Here is a 21,425-nt window from a genome sequence, read left to right on the forward strand (position 1 = left end):
TGCTGTTGTGATGAAATCAATAATAAATAAAGCAGCAAATAGAGAAAAGATGAAATTGTGGTCCTTGTTCTTTTATTCTGAAATTTACCCATTAGCAGGAAGTGATAGAAATTGTAATTTCCAAGTACCGTGTTCCTATGGACCCTTGAGTGCTGCCCACTTTTGACATGCTGGTCTTGGGTTTCATGTACAGATGTTACGTAGAATGATGCAGAGGAAGCGGTAGCCTTGTGTGGCTTTCTAACCTTGTCAAATTGGGGTCAGCGCTGCTGTTCATCAGTGACCTGGGATGTGGGACAAATAATGCCGGATTGAGGGTGGGGAATGGATAGTATGCTGGAGGGCAGGGCTGTCAACTACAGGGACGCTGACGAGCCGGCAGAACCGACTGACAGGAACCGTGTGATGTTCAGCAAAGTCAAACGTAAAATCCTGCGTCTGGGGTGGGTAAAGGCTGTGAATGACTGACTGGGGAGCAGCTCTGCAGAGGACTGTGGGGTTCTGGAGGAGGGGAGGTTGTACGTGTTTCAACAATGCACCCTTCTGATGATGGAGGCTGGCCTTGTACTGGGCAGTAATGGTGTCTGGTTTTGGGGCCCCCATACAAACAAAACTGATGACAAACTGGAGAGGTGAGGGAAGGGCTGCTGAGATGCTTAGAGAACTGGCACATACGGCATATGAGGAGAGGTTATTCCCCCCCGCCCCTCCTGGAGAAGCCCACTGGTGGATCTAATTGCAGTTTTCCTCTGCCTAAAGGCTGGCCGTAGAGGAGATGGAGCCAGGCTGTGCTGAGAGGCTCACGGTTTGAGGACAAGCAGCTGTAGCAAGTTGCAACTAAGGAATTGTACCTGGACCAATGAGGAAAAACCCTTTGCTGTTAAGTGGCTAATTACAGGAATGAATTGCCCAACTCTATCCTTGGAAGGCTTCAAAATTTGATTAGACAAAGCCCTGAGCCACCTGGTCTGACTTGGAAGTTAGCCCTGCTTTGAGCAGAAGATTGGGCTAGAGACCTTCAGAGGTCCCTTCCAATCTCAATTTCTCTGTGGTTCTATCTGAATGATGTAAAAAAGTAATTTTTGCATGAGTTTTAAAATACAATTAAATCAAAAGTGGACCTGGAAATGTGCACTGTAGTATCTTACTGGTGACTTAAGCTTCAAAGTGTGTGTATGTCTTCTACCAGAAGTATAAATAAATTAATTGGCTGTGAGGATCATTTTTAATGGAGTGATGGGGAAAGACTGTGGGTAGGTAGGTAAGAGGAATTAGAAAAGGGATTAGTTTAAAATCTCCCTTCTGTGGAAGGGAGGACATATGTAGAAGTGCGGTGATTTCCATGGTTTTTTGTTAGTTCGCCAATCAAAATAGGGGAGGAGAAGGAAGTACAAATAGCATCATTTGTCCAATTTCTGTCTTGGTTCTTAAAAGACAGTTAAAATCTAATAATTCAAAGGATACTGAGGCACTGAGTGTCATAGCATGGTTTATGTACAGGGAGGAAAATGAATTCCTACTTCTGTGTTTTGGCTCCTCAGATGGAGGCAGGATAGAATTCCTCATTTTCAGTCAGATGGTATTTTCATATAGGCAGAATTACAAGTGTATAATTAGCTTTTCCCTGCAGTACAGATAGAACTGCTATGGGGAAGTGAGAAAATATTAGAAATACAGATGTGACAAAACTAGACTTTGCATGTTTTCCCACAAGACACTTACCTGGCACCCTACAAAGTTGCTAAACTCTTTAGAGGTAGTGCTCGCATTAGCACATCTCTGTTTTGCTGGGAGCTGTAGAGATAGTAAGAGTTTTCTAGGGAATAGGTTGAAATGATTTGAGGATGCTTGTCTGTTTTCCAGTAGTCAACCCAGAATGAACTTTTAAAAAAAGATTAGAATCATGAGTTGCATTTTGGTTGTGACATGTGCTGCAGTTTCCTAGATCGTACGCTGTCTGTCCTCCTGTGTGATGCTCTGTAGAAAGCGCAATGCAAGTGCTTGTCATAATCAATAGGTGTACAAAATTATCGAAGTGTGGATACTGTGAATAATAGCTGTTTGAAATACATGAAATACAACACCGTCACATCAGTTAAGTAGTGCTGTTTGTTTTCATCACTTAGATACCCAACAGATACCAACTTTTCATTTCACTTTAAACATGGATGTTTTATAAACATTTGGTTTTAGGAATCTGTTGGATCAATCTTGGTGACTCCATTTTGATTTTGAATGGCATCACCCTATAAAAGGTGAATGGTAATTAGTTGAGTAGATGAGGTATAGAGTGGCAGCTTGCAAAACGACTCTTTTTTTTCCTTTCCTTTTTTTTTTTTTAAGTGGGTTGTATGGATGAGTTTCTTCTATAGCAACTGTCCTGTGGTGGCACATCATGAAGCTATTGTAAACACTTTAAACAGTGAGTAAAATCAAATTCAGCTTGCTGTAGACTAAATGTTTGATCAGGTCTCTCCCTCTGGGTCTGCTGTAGTTTTTGTTTAGTTTGTTGTATAACTAAAGAATATGCCAAAACCAACTTGATTCTGATCAAATTAGAACATGTTTCTTACTTGGATTTTTGAAAGTAAATGTAATACATTTGCGTTAATGCAATTTATTCAGAAAATCTGTTGGTTAATATACACTCTTTATTCTGCTTTTTGGCTGAATTCCTGCTATAAAAAATATACTTCCATTTAAAAACCCCCTCTGTTTACAAATATGAATCAATTGACAGATGTAGTCTTTTGATAATATTCAGGTGTTTGCATGTTCTAACCAGATAGTGATTTGTAAGTATATTGTGTCTTCCTTAATAACGGCATCCTTTCAAGCTCAGCATGTGAAATGATGTAAACTATAACAGTAACACCTTTAGGTTTTAATAGGGTTCCTGACTGTAAGTTCAGAGTTTGTTTGGCACATTTCTGACCTATGCAGTACCTTTGATTAGTCAAAACTCCTGGTTTTGGGGGTGTTTTTTCTTTGGGTTTTTTTTCCCCCTGAACTTGAGCGACATTAGAGAGCACCACGTCTCTGCTATACTTTGAAATCTGTGCTTTAGTCTTATCTGAGTAAGCTGCGCTTACCTTCTTTGCAAAAGATGCCCACAGGGCAGATACTGCCTTAAGGCAGTGCAATAGTGTAAGAAGGGAGATGTTTTAATATGCATACTGACATGGAATATTGGAGGAATTGTTGAGTATACATTTTATGTGTTTCCATATTTCTGGTACTTGTGTCTGCGTTGTAAAGATCCTCCTCCTCCTCATCCTTACCCTACCCCAGCACTGTAGGACTCTGGTTGCTCATTATTAGGTACTGGTTTGTTTTTTTTTTTTTAACTAGGAAATAAGAAATCTAACTAGTGATTGAGCATCTAAAGCTATATCCAGTTGTTCCTGCATTTTTCTTAAGTTGAAATAAGTTTGGTCTGAAAAGCATTAAGTTAAATTTGCAGGTATGGAATAGCCTCATAAAATATGTAGAGCAGGAGACTAAAATTTAAACCTGTCTCTGTGTCAAACATATTGTTGTTCAGTTTCTCACAGGGATTTTTATTTAATCTTTAGCAAAAAGGACGCCTTTGGCTACCCTCTCTGCATACACTTGAGGAGTAGTGTTGTCATTATTGCTGATTAACTGAAATGTGTAGAAAACATTTTTATTAGCAGAACAGTTGAGACCTCTTTCAATTGTCACTAAAACAATATAGGCAAAAAATACTTTCTATTGGAAAAAGCAAAATGGGTCGTTACTGAAGATATTAAAAAAAAAAACCCAAAAAAGTAAAATAAAAAGCACAAACCAACCCAGAAATCGGTCCATTTAACTTTCTTGCTGAAATGCCTGTGCAGTTTTTTGGCATAGATTCTGTTCCTAATTTAGTACATAGAGCGTGTTTCAGAAATAGGTCGTCTGTTAAATTCGGACATGGTCCATACTGAGAAGTAAGACTGAGAGAAAAGGAAGGTCATTGTTGATTCTTTTTCTTTTTCCTCATCCTTGGGTGTGTATTGTAAGAAAAAAGAATCACTGTGGTGCATGTGGCAAGAAACATAGTGAAAATCAAATGTCGTCTTTGTTCTATAAATATCCTTAGAATAATTTTAAGAAATAAAACACAAAACTCATGAGAGTTAGTGTTTTTAAGGTTACTCCACAACTGAGTGTTCCTTCCAGTTCTTACATCACTTTTATGTTTAATATGTTTTTCCAGAGAAATGATCGCTTTTGTTTACAGTCTGTATCTTGCATTCATAGCTATGTTTCTTAGGCCTGTTCCAGCATGCAGTTGTTTCCTTTCTTTACTAAACTAGATCTACCTAAAAACACTTTAAAAAACCCCCACACCTTTTCTAAGGTTTGTTTCTGGGTATTGTGTCGTTGGAAAGTCCTTTTCATCATGTGGAAGAGGTGTGTAAATATAATTGTGGGTTTAGTGCTGAGTGTAGTCTAACAGCTTGAAAGAAGAGGTAGTAAAGTTATTTGAACTGTATTTTTATAGATGCTTTTGTTGAGAGAAAATTAAGTTTCTTGTTTGCTCAATCTGTTTATTTACTGAGAAGTTATAAATAGCATGTTCAGTTTAATTGGGTTAACTTCCAAGTGCTATATACAGAGATGTAGAAAGAAAAATGCTCAGAGGTGCACTCATTGTATTTTATTTTCCAAATTTTTTAAACAATTGCACATTGTTAATTTATCATTAGTCTTTAAATTTGGGCATGCGGTCTTTGGTAATTTATGAAAATGGGCAATTTACTGAAATTGGCTCTTAAATTCAACTCTGAAATAAGATATTCTGATGTAGTACGACAACAGCAATATACTCTGTAAATGATCAGAATTAGGACTCATATGTGTTTAGTAAGTATTTTAAGACAAACCAAATCTTTTAATTAGACCTGTCTATGAAACTGAGTACACCTCAAATTGGCCAACATTTATGCTCCTGATTAATTTTGATATCATGGACCTACTTGTTCATTTGCTGAATCCGTTCTTTGGCATCATAAAATAATAGCCTTTTGTCTTCAAAATAGTACTTCTTTTAAGCATAGTTGCAGGATCAGGGTGAACCTCAAGAAATTTAGAGACGCCACATAAACTGCCCTTGTTACAAAGAATTGCACTTGCTTATGTTTCTTTCCAAATTTTAAAGTTGCTTGCTTGGGGATCCTTTTCTGGTCACATTGATCTTTCTGTATGTTCTGTAAAATGAAGACGGTTACAGGTAATTACATAAGATACTGTACCTTTTTATTTTTAAATAAGGTTAGGTGATAACGTGCAAGTTAGCAGAAAATCTTACATTCTGTAAACAAGTGGCTTATATATTTGTTTTTTACTTTTCAGCTGTACTTTCAGGTTTCCCAGCACAAACATCAAGATAACATTCACAGCTCTGTCCAATGAAAAGAGAGAAAAACAGGAGGCCCCGGAGTCCCCAGTGAAGCCTGTGCAACCCCAGATCTCTCCCTTAACAATAAACATTCCAGACAACATGGCTCACCTGATCAGCCCTCTCCCTTCTCCCACAGGAACTATCAGGTATTTAAACCCTGCAGATTGGATATAAGGCAATGTATGGGTACAGACATCAAGACAACTGTCCAATTCGTTTTAAGAGTTTTGCTTTTGTCGTAAAAGTTTAGTTGAAGCTTAGCATTACCTGCCTTGGAAAAAACGATCATTCTGCTAACTACTGAGATAGTTGCATGAGCAGCCTTTAACATTCAAATTTAACATGTTAAATGTGTAACAGTTTACTCAGGAGCCTGGCATTATTAGAATGGCAAGGGAGCATATAATTTTTCTTGTATTCCACGTGATTTAGATTGCTTTTTATTCTTGCATGCTTATGGCAACACTTTAAATGAGATAGGTCTAGATTATACCATTTTTAAACATTCTGATAGTCACTGTCTTCCTGAAGTTTATCATCAGAAAAAAAGGGTTTTGGTTATCATTCGTGGAAAATAGACTGATCTCTTACTCCAGAAGATGTGTTACTGCTTAGTCATTGTTGGAAGTAAACAGACATTTTACTTAAAATACAATGTAAGATGCAGAATTTAGCGTAGGGAAGTCTTCTGCAGGGGAAGTTAAACTGGGTTTTTATTTATTTGCTGTGCTGCTTAATTTGGTGATTGTAGCCATTGTCCGACTTATTTGGGACCAAACTCAATTAAACATAAGCGAGCTATCCTCGCAAACTGGTGAAATTAGTTCAGATACAATTTTTAAAATTCATAGAAAGTTCAGGAGCAAATATTTCATTTAAAGGCACTGAAAGTTGTGTTTCAAAGTCACATACATGCTTTTGAAAGTTTTTTCTTCCCCTCTCACTTCCTGTGTCTTCACTTGAGTGAAGGACTGTTAATGATTGATTTTTAAAAACATAGATCTTGTTAATGAAATTTGAATGTAAGGATAATTGACTTCTTTCATGCCTGCCAAGATCTTGATCTCAATATTGTAGTGTTTAATGAGATTTATATAAATGGTGAAAGTAGACAGAAAAGAGATATAGACTTGACTGTATAACAGGTTTGCTTTCTTATTAAAATTCAGGGAAAACATATCTTGCCCAAGAAATGACAGAACAGTTTATAAATATTTCAGATAATATCATCACCACAGTCTTTGCCTCAGTATGAATTTTGTAATTCTCTTCAGGGCTTTCATGCACCTGTTGAGCATAGTTTATTACAAAAAAAAAAAAAGACCACAGTTTTCAGTCTATTTTGAGAGCAAAGCTTGACAGTTTCTTTTCAAATCACCCTGTTTTGTAGAAGGCTTGTAAACTTGCTTTGATTATACCATATGTGTCGCTTTGTCAATATATGCTAAAGTGAGCACAGTAGAGGGATGTTGTCAGTTGATATGTGAAAACATAGAACAGCAGTGACCTATATTTAAAAAAAATAAATTAGTTACATGTTTTGGCTCTGATCAAGGATTCTTCCATACAACACTTAAAAAATCCATTCTCCCTTGTATAGTATATCGCTAGTAGCAAATTGTTGGTGGATTTCTTGTGATGTGAAACTTATTAAAGAATTTATATATGTATATATTGCCTAATCTACAGTGCCTGCCTTGTTTCTGAACATAAAAAGGGAGGTAGTAAAAAACTTGAGAGGCCAGACAGACAATCAAAACTTGGCAGATGTAAATTTGTTACAGCTTTATTGTATAAATCTAAAGAACATTCTCTAGCTTTATCTGTTACTCGACAGTTTTGAACCATAGGTTCAAATTAAGTTAAAGATTGTCTTTGGAGATAAGGCTGGTTCTGGGGGCACAGCAGGCTTTGTCACTCTAATTTTATATAGGTAACCTTTTTGGAATTTCTGAGGACTGTGTTGAAATCAGTTACAGTATGAATTGCTGAGAAGTGCGCCGCGTCCTTGTAGAGAACGACCAAATTTTTTTTTTTGGGCGGGGGAAGGGGACAGACATCACCCACTGACTGTCTCTTTCCTCTTGGCTAAATGGAAATTGTAGAAGAAAACTGGCTTTGTGCAGCTGTGGTTCCTGTGGACTGTGCAAGGCAGGGGGACAACCATTAGAAAGATGTTATGGTGAAATTATACTTAATTTTATCTCTATTTTTCTGTGATGGATAGCAAAATGTGAGGTATCAAGAGCCCCTTCTTTCATTTGTTTGGCACTGTTGTTTGCTTTATAGCAGTGTATCTGCTCTGTTGGCCTAATACTGTGATAAATTAGACGAGTCAGTGCTGGTGCATGCCATTTATAGATAAGTTTGATTTTTATATGTATATGTGTACGTGCACATACCTGTAAACAATTAAAATAATGTTGGTTTAGATTTAAATGAGAATCAAAACTTTTTTTCCCTCAATGCTTGCTATATTTTCTCAAATGTATAAAAATACTGCACAGCAGAGATGATCTTTTTTGAGCAGACTGAATACAAGCATATGGCAGAAATTTCATGCAAGATGTGTTTCTTGTTTCAAATGAGTGTCTTAAAATTTGTGGTTTCTTAGGTAGTTAAAGTGGACTTTTCTGTTGGCAAATCTTACACAAGTACAATACAACCTAAAAAATCAGTTAATCCTTTTTCCTTTGAGGAGGAAAGCCTGAGCTTCATTTGACAGGTTTCTTCCTGCAGTGATTTTAATTCCCATGGATGAGTTAGAAAGGCTTGGAAGATGGGGTTTATAATGGAAATACTGACAGACCCTCAACTGTAGTCTAGAAGCTCTGGTAGTGAGCTTTTCTCCAATAAGAGCTTTTTGATTAGACATAATGTGGTGATATACTGTATAACAAAATAGTAGGATCTTCTTTTTATGCTCTACAGTGCTGCAAATTCCTGCCCATCTAGCCCCCGTGGTGCAGGCTCTTCAGGGTACAAAATGAGTCGTGTAATACCATCTGACCTACATTTAATGGCTGACAATTCACAGTCAGAAAATGACAAGGAAGCATCAGGTGGAGATAGCCCAAAGGTAAATATGGTTTGAAATCAAACCTATAAATTATGTCTTAAGTGAATGTAAGACTTCTTAAATTTTGTTTGCTAACATATTGCGCTAAGTCATATTTTAACATTACAGACTTTAAAAACAATTTGTAGGTTTTTTGTGATTACATGTGAGATTTATTTTGGCCTCTCTTACCTTTGGGGGATGATCTGTATGTATTTTCAATTACATATTTGTTTATAGGCTATTGAAAATTCTTTACTGTTACATGTTTCTCCAAATTTTAATGTTATCTTAAAATCTGCTAATCAGAAGAGCAAAATCGTCTTAGTTTCTTTTCTACCTCAAGATTTTGGTCATCCAAAAGTGCCTTAAATCAAGTTAATTGTGTTTTGTTACTTTTGATTTAGAAAGGGCTGTGTATATCTTTAAAGTTTATTGATGCAGACTTTACTTTTTCTTGTACAGGACGACTCTAAGCCACCTTACTCCTATGCACAGTTAATAGTACAAGCAATTACAATGGCACCTGATAAGCAGCTTACACTAAATGGAATTTATACGCACATAACTAAAAATTATCCGTACTACAGGACAGCAGACAAGGGCTGGCAGGTAAATGTGATTTCTGGAATTATTTTGAGTAGTACTGGCAGCTATTAATGGTTATAAGAATTCAGTTGGTGAGCCTAACAGCCCTTCATAAATAGAATCTATTCTGTTCAAATGAATGTGTTTTCTTTTTCCTGATTATAAGTTCTCCAACAAAGTAGGCAATTGACATTACTCTGTATTTGAAACGTTGCTTTATGCATGGAAGAGTATTCTCTAAAACCTCTGGGTTTAGTCCCTGGACTTTTAGGGAAGAAAAATAGAATTGGATTTAAATATACGTATGCTATCTAGGATTGTAATTGTGTTCTGTAACTTATAATTGTGTAAACATCTGTATTGTTACCTTAAGATAAAATTAAGATATTAAATGTTACAAGTTCGTTGTTATTTGAAAACAGTAATCTTGACCATGCAATACAGTGAAGGAACAAGTGTGTATTATCTATTGTTATCTTGCACTGTTTTGTGCCCTTTTTTATTTGTGCAGCATAGTCTGTTTGTGAACTTAATTGTTTCTGTACTGAGTTAGACCAAACCCTTCAATTCTGTAGAATTATTTCTGCTTTCTTTTAATTTTTAAAGAGATCACTCTCGGCATTTGCCAGGATGACTAACCAAGTATGAATCAGTTTGGCATAGTCTTTCCAGATATGCATAAAGATTCAATGCCTTTGCTGCTGTTTTTAGTTTCAGCAAAGGACAGAAGAGCACAATGAGCAGGACTGGCCAGTTTACCCATATAACGTTCAGACTGCTCTGTCGATCACAGAGTATCAATTTCACTGTGTTGCTGCTTGGTACAGTCATGATCTGCAAGAGGCATGCTCTGAAGTTATTTTCAGGGAAGTAAAATTTGGAGAGACTGGGGGAGGGGAAAAGTGAGGAAATGGTAATACTCTACTGGCTGTACAAGTAGAAGACTAGAGAATACATGCCTTCTCAGTAGATGAATACATTTTTAAATATTAATCACATACGTATTTGTCATAGGACCTATATGAAAGTTGAATCACTTTTAGAGGAATTCCACGGTTACTGGGGAATGTAACTGTTCCTAGCTTTTTGCTATGGTTTGGCTAGTAAAGGACTTAGCTGAGGTGGCGAGGAAGTCTCTTTTATTTCCCTTTCACACATAAGCAATGCAGAATCCTGGCTGCAGTCATACTAACAGATCTGTTTTAGCAACAAGATTCTGCTTATAAAATGTTGGTGTGCTTTTTGCTTCCCATTCTGAAATACCTTGAATATCTGTGTGTATGTATAATGCTTCTTTATGTAAGCGTCACGGAACCAAACGCAAGCATACACTGTAATGCATGGTTAAAGAATTCTGCCTTAGAACAGTGCATGTATTTAGATGTATAATACTTCACAAAACCAAGGTGGTAAACACAGCAGACATACTATGTTCTGGAATAATTAATTAGCACCTATTCATAAAAATAATTGGAAAAGCTGAAAATTAGATGCTATTCAGTAACTAGTCATATAAAGCACTGCTATAACACTGACAGGTGTACTTCGATGTATGAATAGCTCTACTCACTTTTATCCATCTGGTATTAGATTACAGTTAGGGTGACTTATAGATGTTTTAAATAATATTTGAGGCTATATATGCACATATTATTCAAAACATAGAGTACATACATGTGTATACTATCCAAATCCTATACCTTAGTAAGTAGCATTGAGGTATTTATATCCTTTATTATATAAAGGTCTCATTTTGTTGAGGACTTGAAGACTCCTCTTCGTGAACTTATTTTAGCAGGTACTTTTGGATCTACTCTTTTATTCTAACATATGGAGAAATAAATACAATTTATAAACATGTTCTTGGCAACTTTCTAGTTCTGTTTCAATTTTTGGCAGGGAAAACCATTTCTGGTTTCATCAGTTTGCATTTAAGAAACCATACATGGTTATCATTGCTTTAAGTTTTCCAAACTTACCATCAGGGTCATGAACTCAGACATTTGAGCAGGATTTGCATTTGATTTTGCAAATTTTTTGAAGAGCTTTTGTTAACGTAAAGCTTTTTCTCCGTTTTTCCCCTGTTCCCCCACAAGTATTGCAGTACATATGCTTATCTTTATTTTCTTGTTATTCAGTGATAATATTTAGAGAGATTTCGGGTTTATCTGTCTTAAAAAAAAATAAATAAATGTGCACAAAGCCAGGCATAGATACAGCCACTGCAGGGTGTTAGCGGTTTTCTACATCTCTCTGAGGGAAGGCTTGGGTGTTTTACAGCAACGTGAGGGTAAAGTAATGCGCAATTTAGAGCGCAGTAATGAAGATCTCACTGAAGAGCTGTTTTAGGACCTACTGCCATTTGTTGTTTTTCTAGACACCCTAAATCCTTGGCTCCTTTGTTGAGACAGACTGGACTGTGGGTGAACTCCCAACAATCTAGCTGCATTTGGAACTTGTATAATTAAACTTTTTTTTTCTGTATTGTGGAACAGTAAGAGGATTATCATGTAAGATCAGAATCAGTATATGCTGTATTTTACTGGCCCTCCTAGAAGGAACTGACATTTTCTTTGACACCTGGGGAAGGGTGGTGTATGAAGATGGATAATTTTTCTTTTTTTTTTTTTTTTTCTTTTTACACTGCATTATGCTCAAGTACTTGTAGTGTTCTAACACTTTGTTGCAATCACTGTGTTTCTCATGAGATAATTAAATGGGATTCCTGTTATTGCTGCATTAGTGTACTAGTTTTTTAATTGTTGGGAAAGATTTGAAAAATGCAAGATTTCCTTTCAGGTTTACGGCACTGCCTTTGTAGTGCTCTGAGTTCTGTTGAATTAAGGAATTAAAGAGCTGAACCCCGAGTCTCCTATAGTACAAACTGCTGCAGTAGGCCACATTCTGACTTGGAAAAGTTATATGAATTCTACATATTTTTTTATGTTCCATAGAATTCAATACGTCACAATCTCTCTCTGAATCGTTATTTCATCAAAGTACCACGTTCCCAGGAAGAACCAGGCAAAGGCTCATTCTGGAGGATAGACCCTGCCTCTGAAAGCAAATTAATAGAGCAGGCTTTTAGGAAAAGGCGGCCTAGGGGAGTACCTTGCTTTAGAACCCCTCTGGGACCACTCTCTTCTAGGTAAGGAAAAACAGATGAACAAAAAGACTATGGCTGTTGTTTAAACTCCAGGCTGATACAGACTTGATAGTTTTGGATACAGTCACAGGTTTAGTAATTTAATTTCACCCAGACTCAGTATTTGAATTCTGTATCATTTACTAGGAGGCTGCCCCATACGCTAGGCTTGTTTTTATTGCTTGTTTTTAGTGTTAAAGAACTCATTCAGTTTGCATAACTAACTATCAGATTGTTAATATAAGCAAGCCTTACTGTACCTTTGTTTTGGTTTGGGTTTTTGTTCTTTTTTTTTTTTTTTTTTTACAGAATTCTAATTTTAATTTCTAACTGCCATCTACTGCATTTTAAAAACTGTTTGCAAAGAAAGTTATCAAATACTGGCTACCATTTTATTGAACTTAGAGATGACAATTATGTATTTTGTTTGATAATGTTCAAGCAGAATTCATGATGGGGAAATATGTGGGTTTAAATTAGTCCCTCTGTCAAGTTACAGCCTTTCTGCTGGTGCAGATCTTTTATTACTTGCTCGGTAGACTGAGATTTGCTCATCATTCTTCTCCACCAGAAGAAACGTTGATGTTTCACAGATTGTTTAGAGAGTCTGCCTAAGAAGGCATCCAGCCACTTCTTCTCCATTAACTGTACCTGAAGTTTGCTTTTAAATTCTGTCCCTGTTTAACAAAAGCTTTATAAAAAGATCATCAGAACTGCTTTGGGTTGTAACTGTACTTGCCAGAAGGCAGAGGTGCCCTCCTGTGGGCAGTGTGTGTTATGGCCTCCTTTAGAGGAAGGTCACTGTCTGTCACAGTTCAGAAGTTAAAACACATCAGCTGCTGCTTTCATTTTTAAATACAGAAGTGCCCCAGCTTCTCCTAATCACTCTGGCGTGTTGTCTGCGCACTCCAGTGGAGTCCAGACCCCCGAGAGTCTGTCCAGGGAAGGATCTCCAGTCCCAATGGAACCTGAGCCCAGTGCTATCCAGCCAAAACTAGCGGTAATACAAGAAGCGCGATTTGCACAGAGTGCCCCAGGTGAGGAATCCTGAAGTAAGCGTTTGGGGGTTGGAGGTGGGGGAGAGGGCTAATATATAAATATTACCAAAACTTCGCTTGTATACCAAAAAACCCCCAGTAAATATTTAATCTCTTTATCAAAGATTTGCTCTAAATGTTAATGTGTAAACATGTCAGGGAAATTCTGTTTGTGTGCATACTGTGTGTATGTATACAGACTGTTGTCTGTGCAGTTCCAGCACCCTTGATCACTTTGTTACTAAGCAGAGATTGTGCTCCTGTCCTGTATAGGACTGTACTGTTTTGTAACAGTTGTCACTTTGCTTCAAAATGTATTCTTTCTGGTTTAGGGAAAAACCCCAAAAACTTCAGGTTACATGGGTTACAGACATAAGCAAATGTCTTGCACGCATCTGTGGTCATGTCATCCTTTCAAAGGTGGGGATAAAAAGAAAAGATAGAGAAAAAATTAATTTGCGTGATAAGAAGTTTCCTATTTTTTTAAAAAAAGAGAGGGTAGAGCATGATGGGATAAGGATGTGTTTGTTTAATTACCTTAGTGTATATACTTTTGCCATCCATTTTCTTGGTGATATTCTGGTACTACAGAAGTGCCAGTGACCATTCTGTGCAAACATGGTCCTAAGCAGAGACACCAGGCTTTCCCCAGCCCAGGAAGCCGAGAGTTTTGCCAATGCAGACAATGCTCCGCATAATACCTGGAGCACATACATATTCCCATCTGTGGAAGGGAGTTTTACTAAATGAGTATTAAACATAGCTTTGGTAGTATAGCTGCATTTGGGGGGTATGGGGGGGTGGCTTTTGCCCAAGTGGTGTATGGGTCTTGCTGAGCTAATACATCACTTACCTTGAATATGTGGCTTGGAATAGCCATGTGTCATCATCTTCGTTGTCCGGTTTTATCGTTTGGATCATTCAGGCATTAGTGAAGGAGGTCTTTAATCCTCTGAGGCTTTAGTGTTAAGTTTAAAAGAATGGTTTGCTTAAAAGAAATAATTAAAATTGGCAGCCTAATTTTTATCTTTTTCTTGGTAGGATCACCTCTATCTAGCCAACCAGTTTTAATTACTGTACAACGGCAGCTACCACAAACTATTAAACCTGTCACCTACACTGTTGCAACTCCCGTGACAACATCGACATCCCAGCAGCCTGTAGTTCAGACAGTTCATGTTGTCCACCAGATACCAGCTGTGTCTGTCACAAATGTGACTGGATTAGCACCAGCAAACACTTACACTGTAGCTGGACAGGCAGTAGTCACGCAAGCTGCGATGGTAACCCAGCCCAAGGTAGAACCTCAAGAGAATGGAGACCACAAGGAAGTAAAAGGTGAGAACCTGTGGGGTTAGTTGTTTTGCTAGATCTTTATACAGAAGGATTATTATTTAAAACTTACTTCTAGATGAACGCTTGAAATGTTTGGCTAAAACGGAAGATTGCACATCATAATTTCTCATATATGTTGGAGCTAGTAATAAAACAGTATACTTTTTCACTGAGGGTTGTTTGAGTAAAAACAAAGGGTTCTTTAACACTTTCTTGTTTTTAACAATGTTTTATCTTCTGTTTTGCAGTTAAAGTGGAGCCTATACCTGCTATTAGTCATGCTACAATAGGAGCTGCTAGTCGTATCATTCAGACATCTCAGACCACACCCTTACAGACAGTTACTATAGTGCAACAGGCACCTCTAGGTCAACACCAGCTACCAATAAAAACTGTAACGCAGAACGGAACGCACATAGTACCTATCACCACTGCGATACAAGGACAGGGCAACGCTGGTACGTATTGTGTCAAGATGTTCTGTTGCTTTGTACGTGTTAAAACCTCAGAGCAACCAGTGATGAATTGTTTAATTCTGTTCTCCTGTCTTTCATAGTTATACTGGAAACTAAGTTCTACATAAAAATGTAGATTACAGCTTTGTAAGGGATTGTTCCCTCTCTGTTGGTAACAACAAGTGTTTCTCTTCATTGATGATTACCTGAACAGCTATTTATTCTCTTTGTGGTCATTATAGGGATGTACTTAGTGGTGACAGCCCGTCCTCCCTCCTCATTAAACCCAGGATATAAACAAGTTTTAAAAGAAGTTCCTGTAAAACAGTGCCATTAAAATGGTAACTGCTCCCCAGATGATTTGTCAAGAACCAACCAACAGGAAAACAAGACAGAGCTTGCTTGTGGGTTGGCTTTTTGAACTGTTACTTTTTATTCTGTTTTTATTGAACCTGTACTAAAAATGACAAAAATTCTGTAAGACTTTGAGATTCTCCTTGTCTGAATACCATCTTTCCCCTCTCAGACTCAGCAGTCTGAGTGGGTAGCAGTACACTTTCATAATTTTCATATGTTCACACTTGTTCACAGAATGTTCAGTTTTGATTTGCTTTGCGGGTGCATACAGCTTGTTCTAACAATTTCACTTTGAGGTATTATCCAGTACCGAAGGAGCTTTTTTGGTCACGAAATATATTTACAGAAATAGGTTTAGGCTATCTTACATCAACTTATTACCTGCATTTCTGCTCTAAAGTCTTTCTAATGGAGTGAATTATCCGCTTTGTTTCCTTTTTATCCTTCTTCCATCACTGACATTTATAGGTCAGTGTTCTGTCTGCTTCCACTTCATTTCCAGCTTAAGTAAAGCAAAAGCAATCACTGTCAGACTTCATATGCACGTTTTTTGTCAGAAGTGATGTCTGAATTGAGCTGAGAGTCATGTGAAGTATACTGAAAAGTTATTTTTAAAAGGAAGAAATAATTCTTTGTGTCTTTTTCCTGGACTCTGAAAACGCAACTGATTTCAGCTGTTTTCCTTGGTAAGGAAACCTAATGGCTGCTAGGCACGTGTAAGAAATGTGGCTGAACGTAGGAGTAGAATTGTGGTGTTACAGTAACTCTTAAACCAGCAAAAACCCGGTAATTCTCAGGCAAAGCATCTAAAGGGGGAACTAGGCCTGCAGAAATACAGATTTGTGTGTCTACACATATGTCTGCATTCAAATGCATATATCTACATATGTCTATGTTCATATGCATCACATGTTACATCTGTAATTACACACACATTTGTGTGTGTGTGTGTTTGTCTTTGGAGAAAGGAGATTTGTGCAATCTGAAAGCTAAGAAATCCAGAGCAACTCCTGTTCTTCTAACATTTTCTATGTGTAGTAAGAAGGTGTTTTCAGATCTTACTCTCAGCAAAACAGCCTGGCAGCGCTTTTTACTACCTGTCAGTCTAACTGAAAGCTGTGAACTCCAAAATAAATTCAGGTCTCTTATTGCAGAATAAAATGTAACTAGATAGTCTTTATTTTGACTTTCAGTGTAGATTTCAAACATCATTGCTCTTTTCTGTAGTTCATACTTAACACGTGTCAGCTGTGGCTGCAGCCAGCAAGTCTCTTTTTACTAAACAGATCCTGGAGTGAATAATGCAGTAATAGTCTTAAGGCACGTTTGAAGATGAGGGGTTAACTTTGTGTTCTTATTTAGCAAGAATAAATTTGCAGTAAGTCATTTTATTCAGAAGTAACTGTCTCTATGGCATCTATTCAGAAATTGTACAAGGAATAACTTTTTTAATAGAAGGTGAATGACTGAGATACACCAACAAGTTATTTTACAGCACAGTGAAGCTTTTTGTATGAAAGAAATATTTTCTGAAGTATTTGGTCTACCACTAAACACTAAGTACAGAACAGTTCGGTTACATGCAGAGGTGATATTCCACGTATTCTCAGGAGAGCTTACTAAGAACAAATACAACAAGTTTAGCAAATAAGAATTTCTTATGGACTTCATGTTTAAGCTCCACTAGCAGGGAATGATGTAATAAAGTCAGCAAAGCAGTGATGCTGAAGAAAGGGAGCTCGTGTGTATAAAAAAGCAGGTGGTTTAATAATGTTAAGATAAATTTTCAAGAAATGCAATGAACAAGTAAACACATAATTAGTATATTGCATTATTTGCAAAGACATTTGAATAGTTGGTTTGGTAAAGTCAGGGTTGATATTGAGAAATGGACTGCTAACAAGTAGAGGGAAGAAACCTTTGGATGTCTCAGAAGGTTTAAAGAACTGTACTCACCCATGAATGGTGACTCATACTGTCTCTTCTGTGGAATGAGAAAGGTTAGAAACTTGTATAGGATGTTTGAACTGTATACATTTCTGTAGATCTAATTCAGGTGTGCACTTGAATCTAATCACGTATGTAATTTCTTAATAATACTACTTGTTAAAGCACTGCCTTTTCCTTACATTGTGGGTAAATGTCTCATCCTTTGTGAAAGCGGAATTGCTACTTGAGTCGTGTGCATCTCATGGCTGTGTGAATTGCACAGCTTTTCTTAAATAATTTATGGCCACAGATGAGTATGACATGGTGGTGCTCTCCTTCCAGGCCAAGTAATGCATTCTGCAGTGCTCCATAGACACGTCCAGAACCCATGTAAAAAGGGGATGATTTTGAATTCGCTTCCTGGTTCTGGCACAAATTACGGTGTAGATTGGCTTTCGGTCATTTAATCTTTCTCTGTCTTCAGCTCCCCATTGACAAAATGGAGATCCTTTCCCATTCTCCCACCTTTGTCCAAATCTGCATGAATGTTGAGTGATTTGGGAAAATGTCTTTCAGGTTTGTACAAAGATTAAAGAATTGGACCTGAATCTCAACTGGGATTGCTAATATCCCCTGTGGTACAAGTAAAGGAATTAATCATTTTAATGAAAATGCAAGTTTGTTTTCAGCATCATCCGTTTTGTCAAGGATTAGGGTGCTGAAGTTTTTATTTTCTTTTTCCAGCTGCTGCGAGTCCTTTGCATATGTTAGCAACCCATGCATCTGCATCGGCATCTCTTCCAACAAAGCGCCAGAACGGAGACCAGTCAGAACAGCAGGAACTCAAACGTATCAAAACAGAAGATGGAGAGAGCATAGTCATAGCTGTTAACGTGGACACCCCATCTGTGGCAGTGAGTGATAAAGGCAGCCAGAACTAGAAACTTAGGGGAGTTTTCTTTTCTTTTCTTTTCTTTTTTTTTAAAAAAAATAAACTCCATGGTGCCAAAAGGAGACACTTAAATATAACACCTAAAATGTTGGAACATGTTCTCACGCAGTGGGGAAAGGGGCCCTGTGATCAGACTTCAACTTTCAGCACTGAAAATACCCAACACAGGTGGCCTTAAAACTTGGTAATTTAAAGTCAAACTGCAAACCATCTTGTTCCAGAGGCTGTGACCCCGCTCCTCCCTGCCCCCTACTGAACTGTGTACACTGAGAAATACAGTGTTGGGGAGGGCTGCAGCTTTAAAAAAATCTTTATCAGATTATTTTAAGGACTGAGTATCTCAGTGTAACGGCAGCATGATAAGCGCTTAGTGTGAACTGGTTTCAAACGATTGTATATTCCTCAAAGGGAACAGAGGCAAGGAGCCATTTCCTACATCTTGGCAGCTAGCCTTTCATAATGACCTACCCGATGCAGTTGTTGGTAGATATGCAGTATTTTGTTGTTCACATGTGGAATTAGAAATTTATGAGGTGTATTTTCATTTCTTTGCAAAATAATGGGGTCTTTGACATTTCAAATCACTCCATTTCTACTCCGGAAACTTTGGAATCACACAATACTTTTCATGTGAAATTTTGTTTGGTAAAAAACTGAATGTAGGGTTTTTTTAACCAATGGAATGATTTACTTTTGTCTGTCCTGTTAAAGTTCAGATAAAGCTACTTTATTACATCTGCAAATTTTCATATTTTAGCAGTTGCCTGATAAATTTAATCAAATTTTATTACCATGTGTAGTGATCAAATGCTTCTTTGGGCTTGCATGTAACTGATTAGAAATTACAATGTAAATGAGCCGTTAACTGACGTAAAGAACTGCTATGAATTTGACCAGAGCTGCACTTATCTGTTTCTCTTTCTGCTACCTTTTGCTGTTTGTTACTTTGTGTTGACTTTGACTGTCCCTGGCATATTTTTCCAGTCTAAAGTAAAACAAGAGTCTCGCTTAATATTGTGTATGTTTAAGATAACAGACTGTTCTTCATTTAGAAAGATGAAATTCTTTATCACAAGTCCTTTTAAAAAGAGAGTAAAATTATCTTGTCAGAGGTATATTCGATATTTTTAAGCTTAAGCACCCATCAGTAGAAATTAATCTGACCAGTTTCTCCGTAACACTTTTGATGTCATACACTGACCTTTTTGGGTCTCCATTAAGAGTAGCTGTTGTGGTTTTCTAACAGTGGCTACCGTATTATTATAATAATTTTTTTTTAAGTGTGTGTTCTGCAGTTGAACATTTTAAAATGTATTGGTAATTTCTCACTTTAATTGTGGTAATAGATTCCACTTTACATTTCAAAATTAAATTTAAACGTGAGGCTGCTGTTCAGTCTTCAATTCACATAACGTCTTATTTCCTCATGCAGTAAGGTGAGTGAAAGCTAGATAGTTGGCTTAATTTGAATCTGATTTTTGTCATTTTCTGTAATAATGATGCATTATTTATATTTCCTTTCCCACTACGAAAGGAAAAACTGTATTTTCATGATGGACTGAACAGTTTGGAGTGGTTTATTTAGGCAGCTTTTGGGAACTATTTACCTAAAGACCAAATATGAGAAATCTGTACAAGTTTTGTGTTCATCCACAAAATGGAACTGTTACAATGTCTCTGCAGATAATACATATTAAAAAACTATGAAAAAAAAAAAACTCTACACAAGCTGAATTTATAACAGGCATTTAAAAAAAAGCATAACCTGAAAAGAAACATTTCTGTAAAACTGCAACATTTTCTTTAGAGGTTTTAAAAATAAAAAAGTAAAGTTTTAACATACTTTTTTTAAGAAAAAAAAATCCAGTACTAGTAATTTAATTTGGTGTTGAATGAATTGACTAGAATGTGGTTTATTTTCAGAAGTGAGAATCTGTTCACAACTAGGGCTAGGTGAATAATAGTGTATAAGATTTTTTAAATAAAATTAAATTTTATTCAGCAAATTAACTAAGTTGAAATTACTCAACAACTGTGTTTGAAATATTTATGTATATTTTGGGGTGCTTGATCCAATTTATGTTGGTAGTGCCACAGGAAACGGTATCAGACCAACCAAGCCAAGGTGATTGTTACCATCAGTTAATGGCAGGCAAGCTGTACATGATGCCCTCCTGGGTAGAGGGGGAGATGAGAACATGGTCTGGGTCCTGATTCCCTAACGTGGTGCTGTCTTACACTTTTTGGTGCATGTGGAATTTGGCACAAGAATGTGCCTTTGTTCAGATGGATAAACTCTTTGACAAAGCTGTGTGATGTGAGAAAACTGCTTATGGTGTTATATAAAAAAAGTATGCTTATCCGTGCTTTTGGTGATGCTGAAAAATGCTCGTGTGGGATAATCTTCAGTGCTTTTGACTATCGCAGGCTTCTGTGTCTTACATGTCAGGCCTTACTAAACTGAGTCGTTGGGTTGTTGAAACAAAACTGTTCCCTGGTTTGTCTACGTATTTATGTGCTTCCCAATGTTAATGCAGCGATGGTTACCGCCTAACAGCAAAGGCTGAATGAGACTCCTGTCACGCTGCTGCTTCTGAGGTGATGCTTGTGACCTTTCTTAATTTGGTCTTGCGTGCTGATCATCCTGGACTCCCACGGTCAATATGATCTTTCTTTTGCAAATGGAAAATTTCTTCAGGTGATTCATGTACGTAGAGATTTGACCTCTTTTCAGGAGTTGATGTAACCTTTCCAGTTACCTTTTGTGTTTTATGATGCATGGTATTATTTCCTTTTGTGCTCCTTCTAGGCTGCCTGTTCACTGTTCTTTCCATTAAGAGTCAGCTTTTGTGTAATCTTTAAAATGACTTTGAAAAAGACTCAGAATTCTAACATATGGAAGACCTAAGCATGTGTTTGCTTCTACTGACAGAAGCGTTCACCCCCACGGCCAGCATGTTCTGTCCTCCTTGCACAAGATCCCCTTCCCTGCCCTTACGCCAGCTCTGGTTTTGATCCAGCTGCGTGTGGCAGTGGCCCCGTGTCCCAGCAGGTTTGGGAGGGTGGCAGTATGGTCCCCTGGGCAGCGGGATATTCTTGCCTTTGGGCATGACAGTTCTGCCTTCGGCAGCTGTAGGGTATCGTAGGATCCAGCAAAGC

At 37.3% G+C, this 21,425-nt stretch overlaps 1 protein-coding gene across 6 annotated transcripts in view; it reads left to right on the plus strand.

Annotated features, from left to right (window-relative positions):
- Positions 1-21,425, plus strand: part of FOXK2 (forkhead box K2) — a 58,061-nt gene that overhangs the window by 27,777 nt on the left and 8,859 nt on the right. For 4 of the 6 annotated variants that reach the window (XR_008579735.1, XR_008579736.1, XR_008579737.1 and 1 more), the window contains exons 2-9: positions 5,362-5,556; positions 8,342-8,489; positions 8,934-9,080; positions 12,011-12,204; positions 13,063-13,238; positions 14,280-14,576; positions 14,822-15,031; positions 18,059-18,228. Coding sequence is in view for 2 of the 6 variants with exons in the window: in XM_054846525.1 (XP_054702500.1) it covers positions 5,362-5,556; positions 8,342-8,489; positions 8,934-9,080; positions 12,011-12,204; positions 13,063-13,238; positions 14,280-14,576; positions 14,822-15,031; positions 18,059-18,228 (1,537 nt within the window). In the remaining 4 variants the exon portion in view is untranslated. Of the gene's footprint in view, positions 1-5,361; positions 5,557-8,341; positions 8,490-8,933; positions 9,081-12,010; positions 12,205-13,062; positions 13,239-14,279; positions 14,577-14,821; positions 15,032-15,270; positions 15,433-18,058; positions 19,985-21,425 lie in introns of those variants that run through there. The other 2 variants (XR_008579738.1, XM_054846523.1) reach the window with 2 other exon arrangements.

Source organism: Grus americana, chromosome 18, assembly GCF_028858705.1.
Source record: "Grus americana isolate bGruAme1 chromosome 18, bGruAme1.mat, whole genome shotgun sequence".
Lineage (NCBI taxonomy): Eukaryota > Metazoa > Chordata > Aves > Gruiformes > Gruidae > Grus > Grus americana.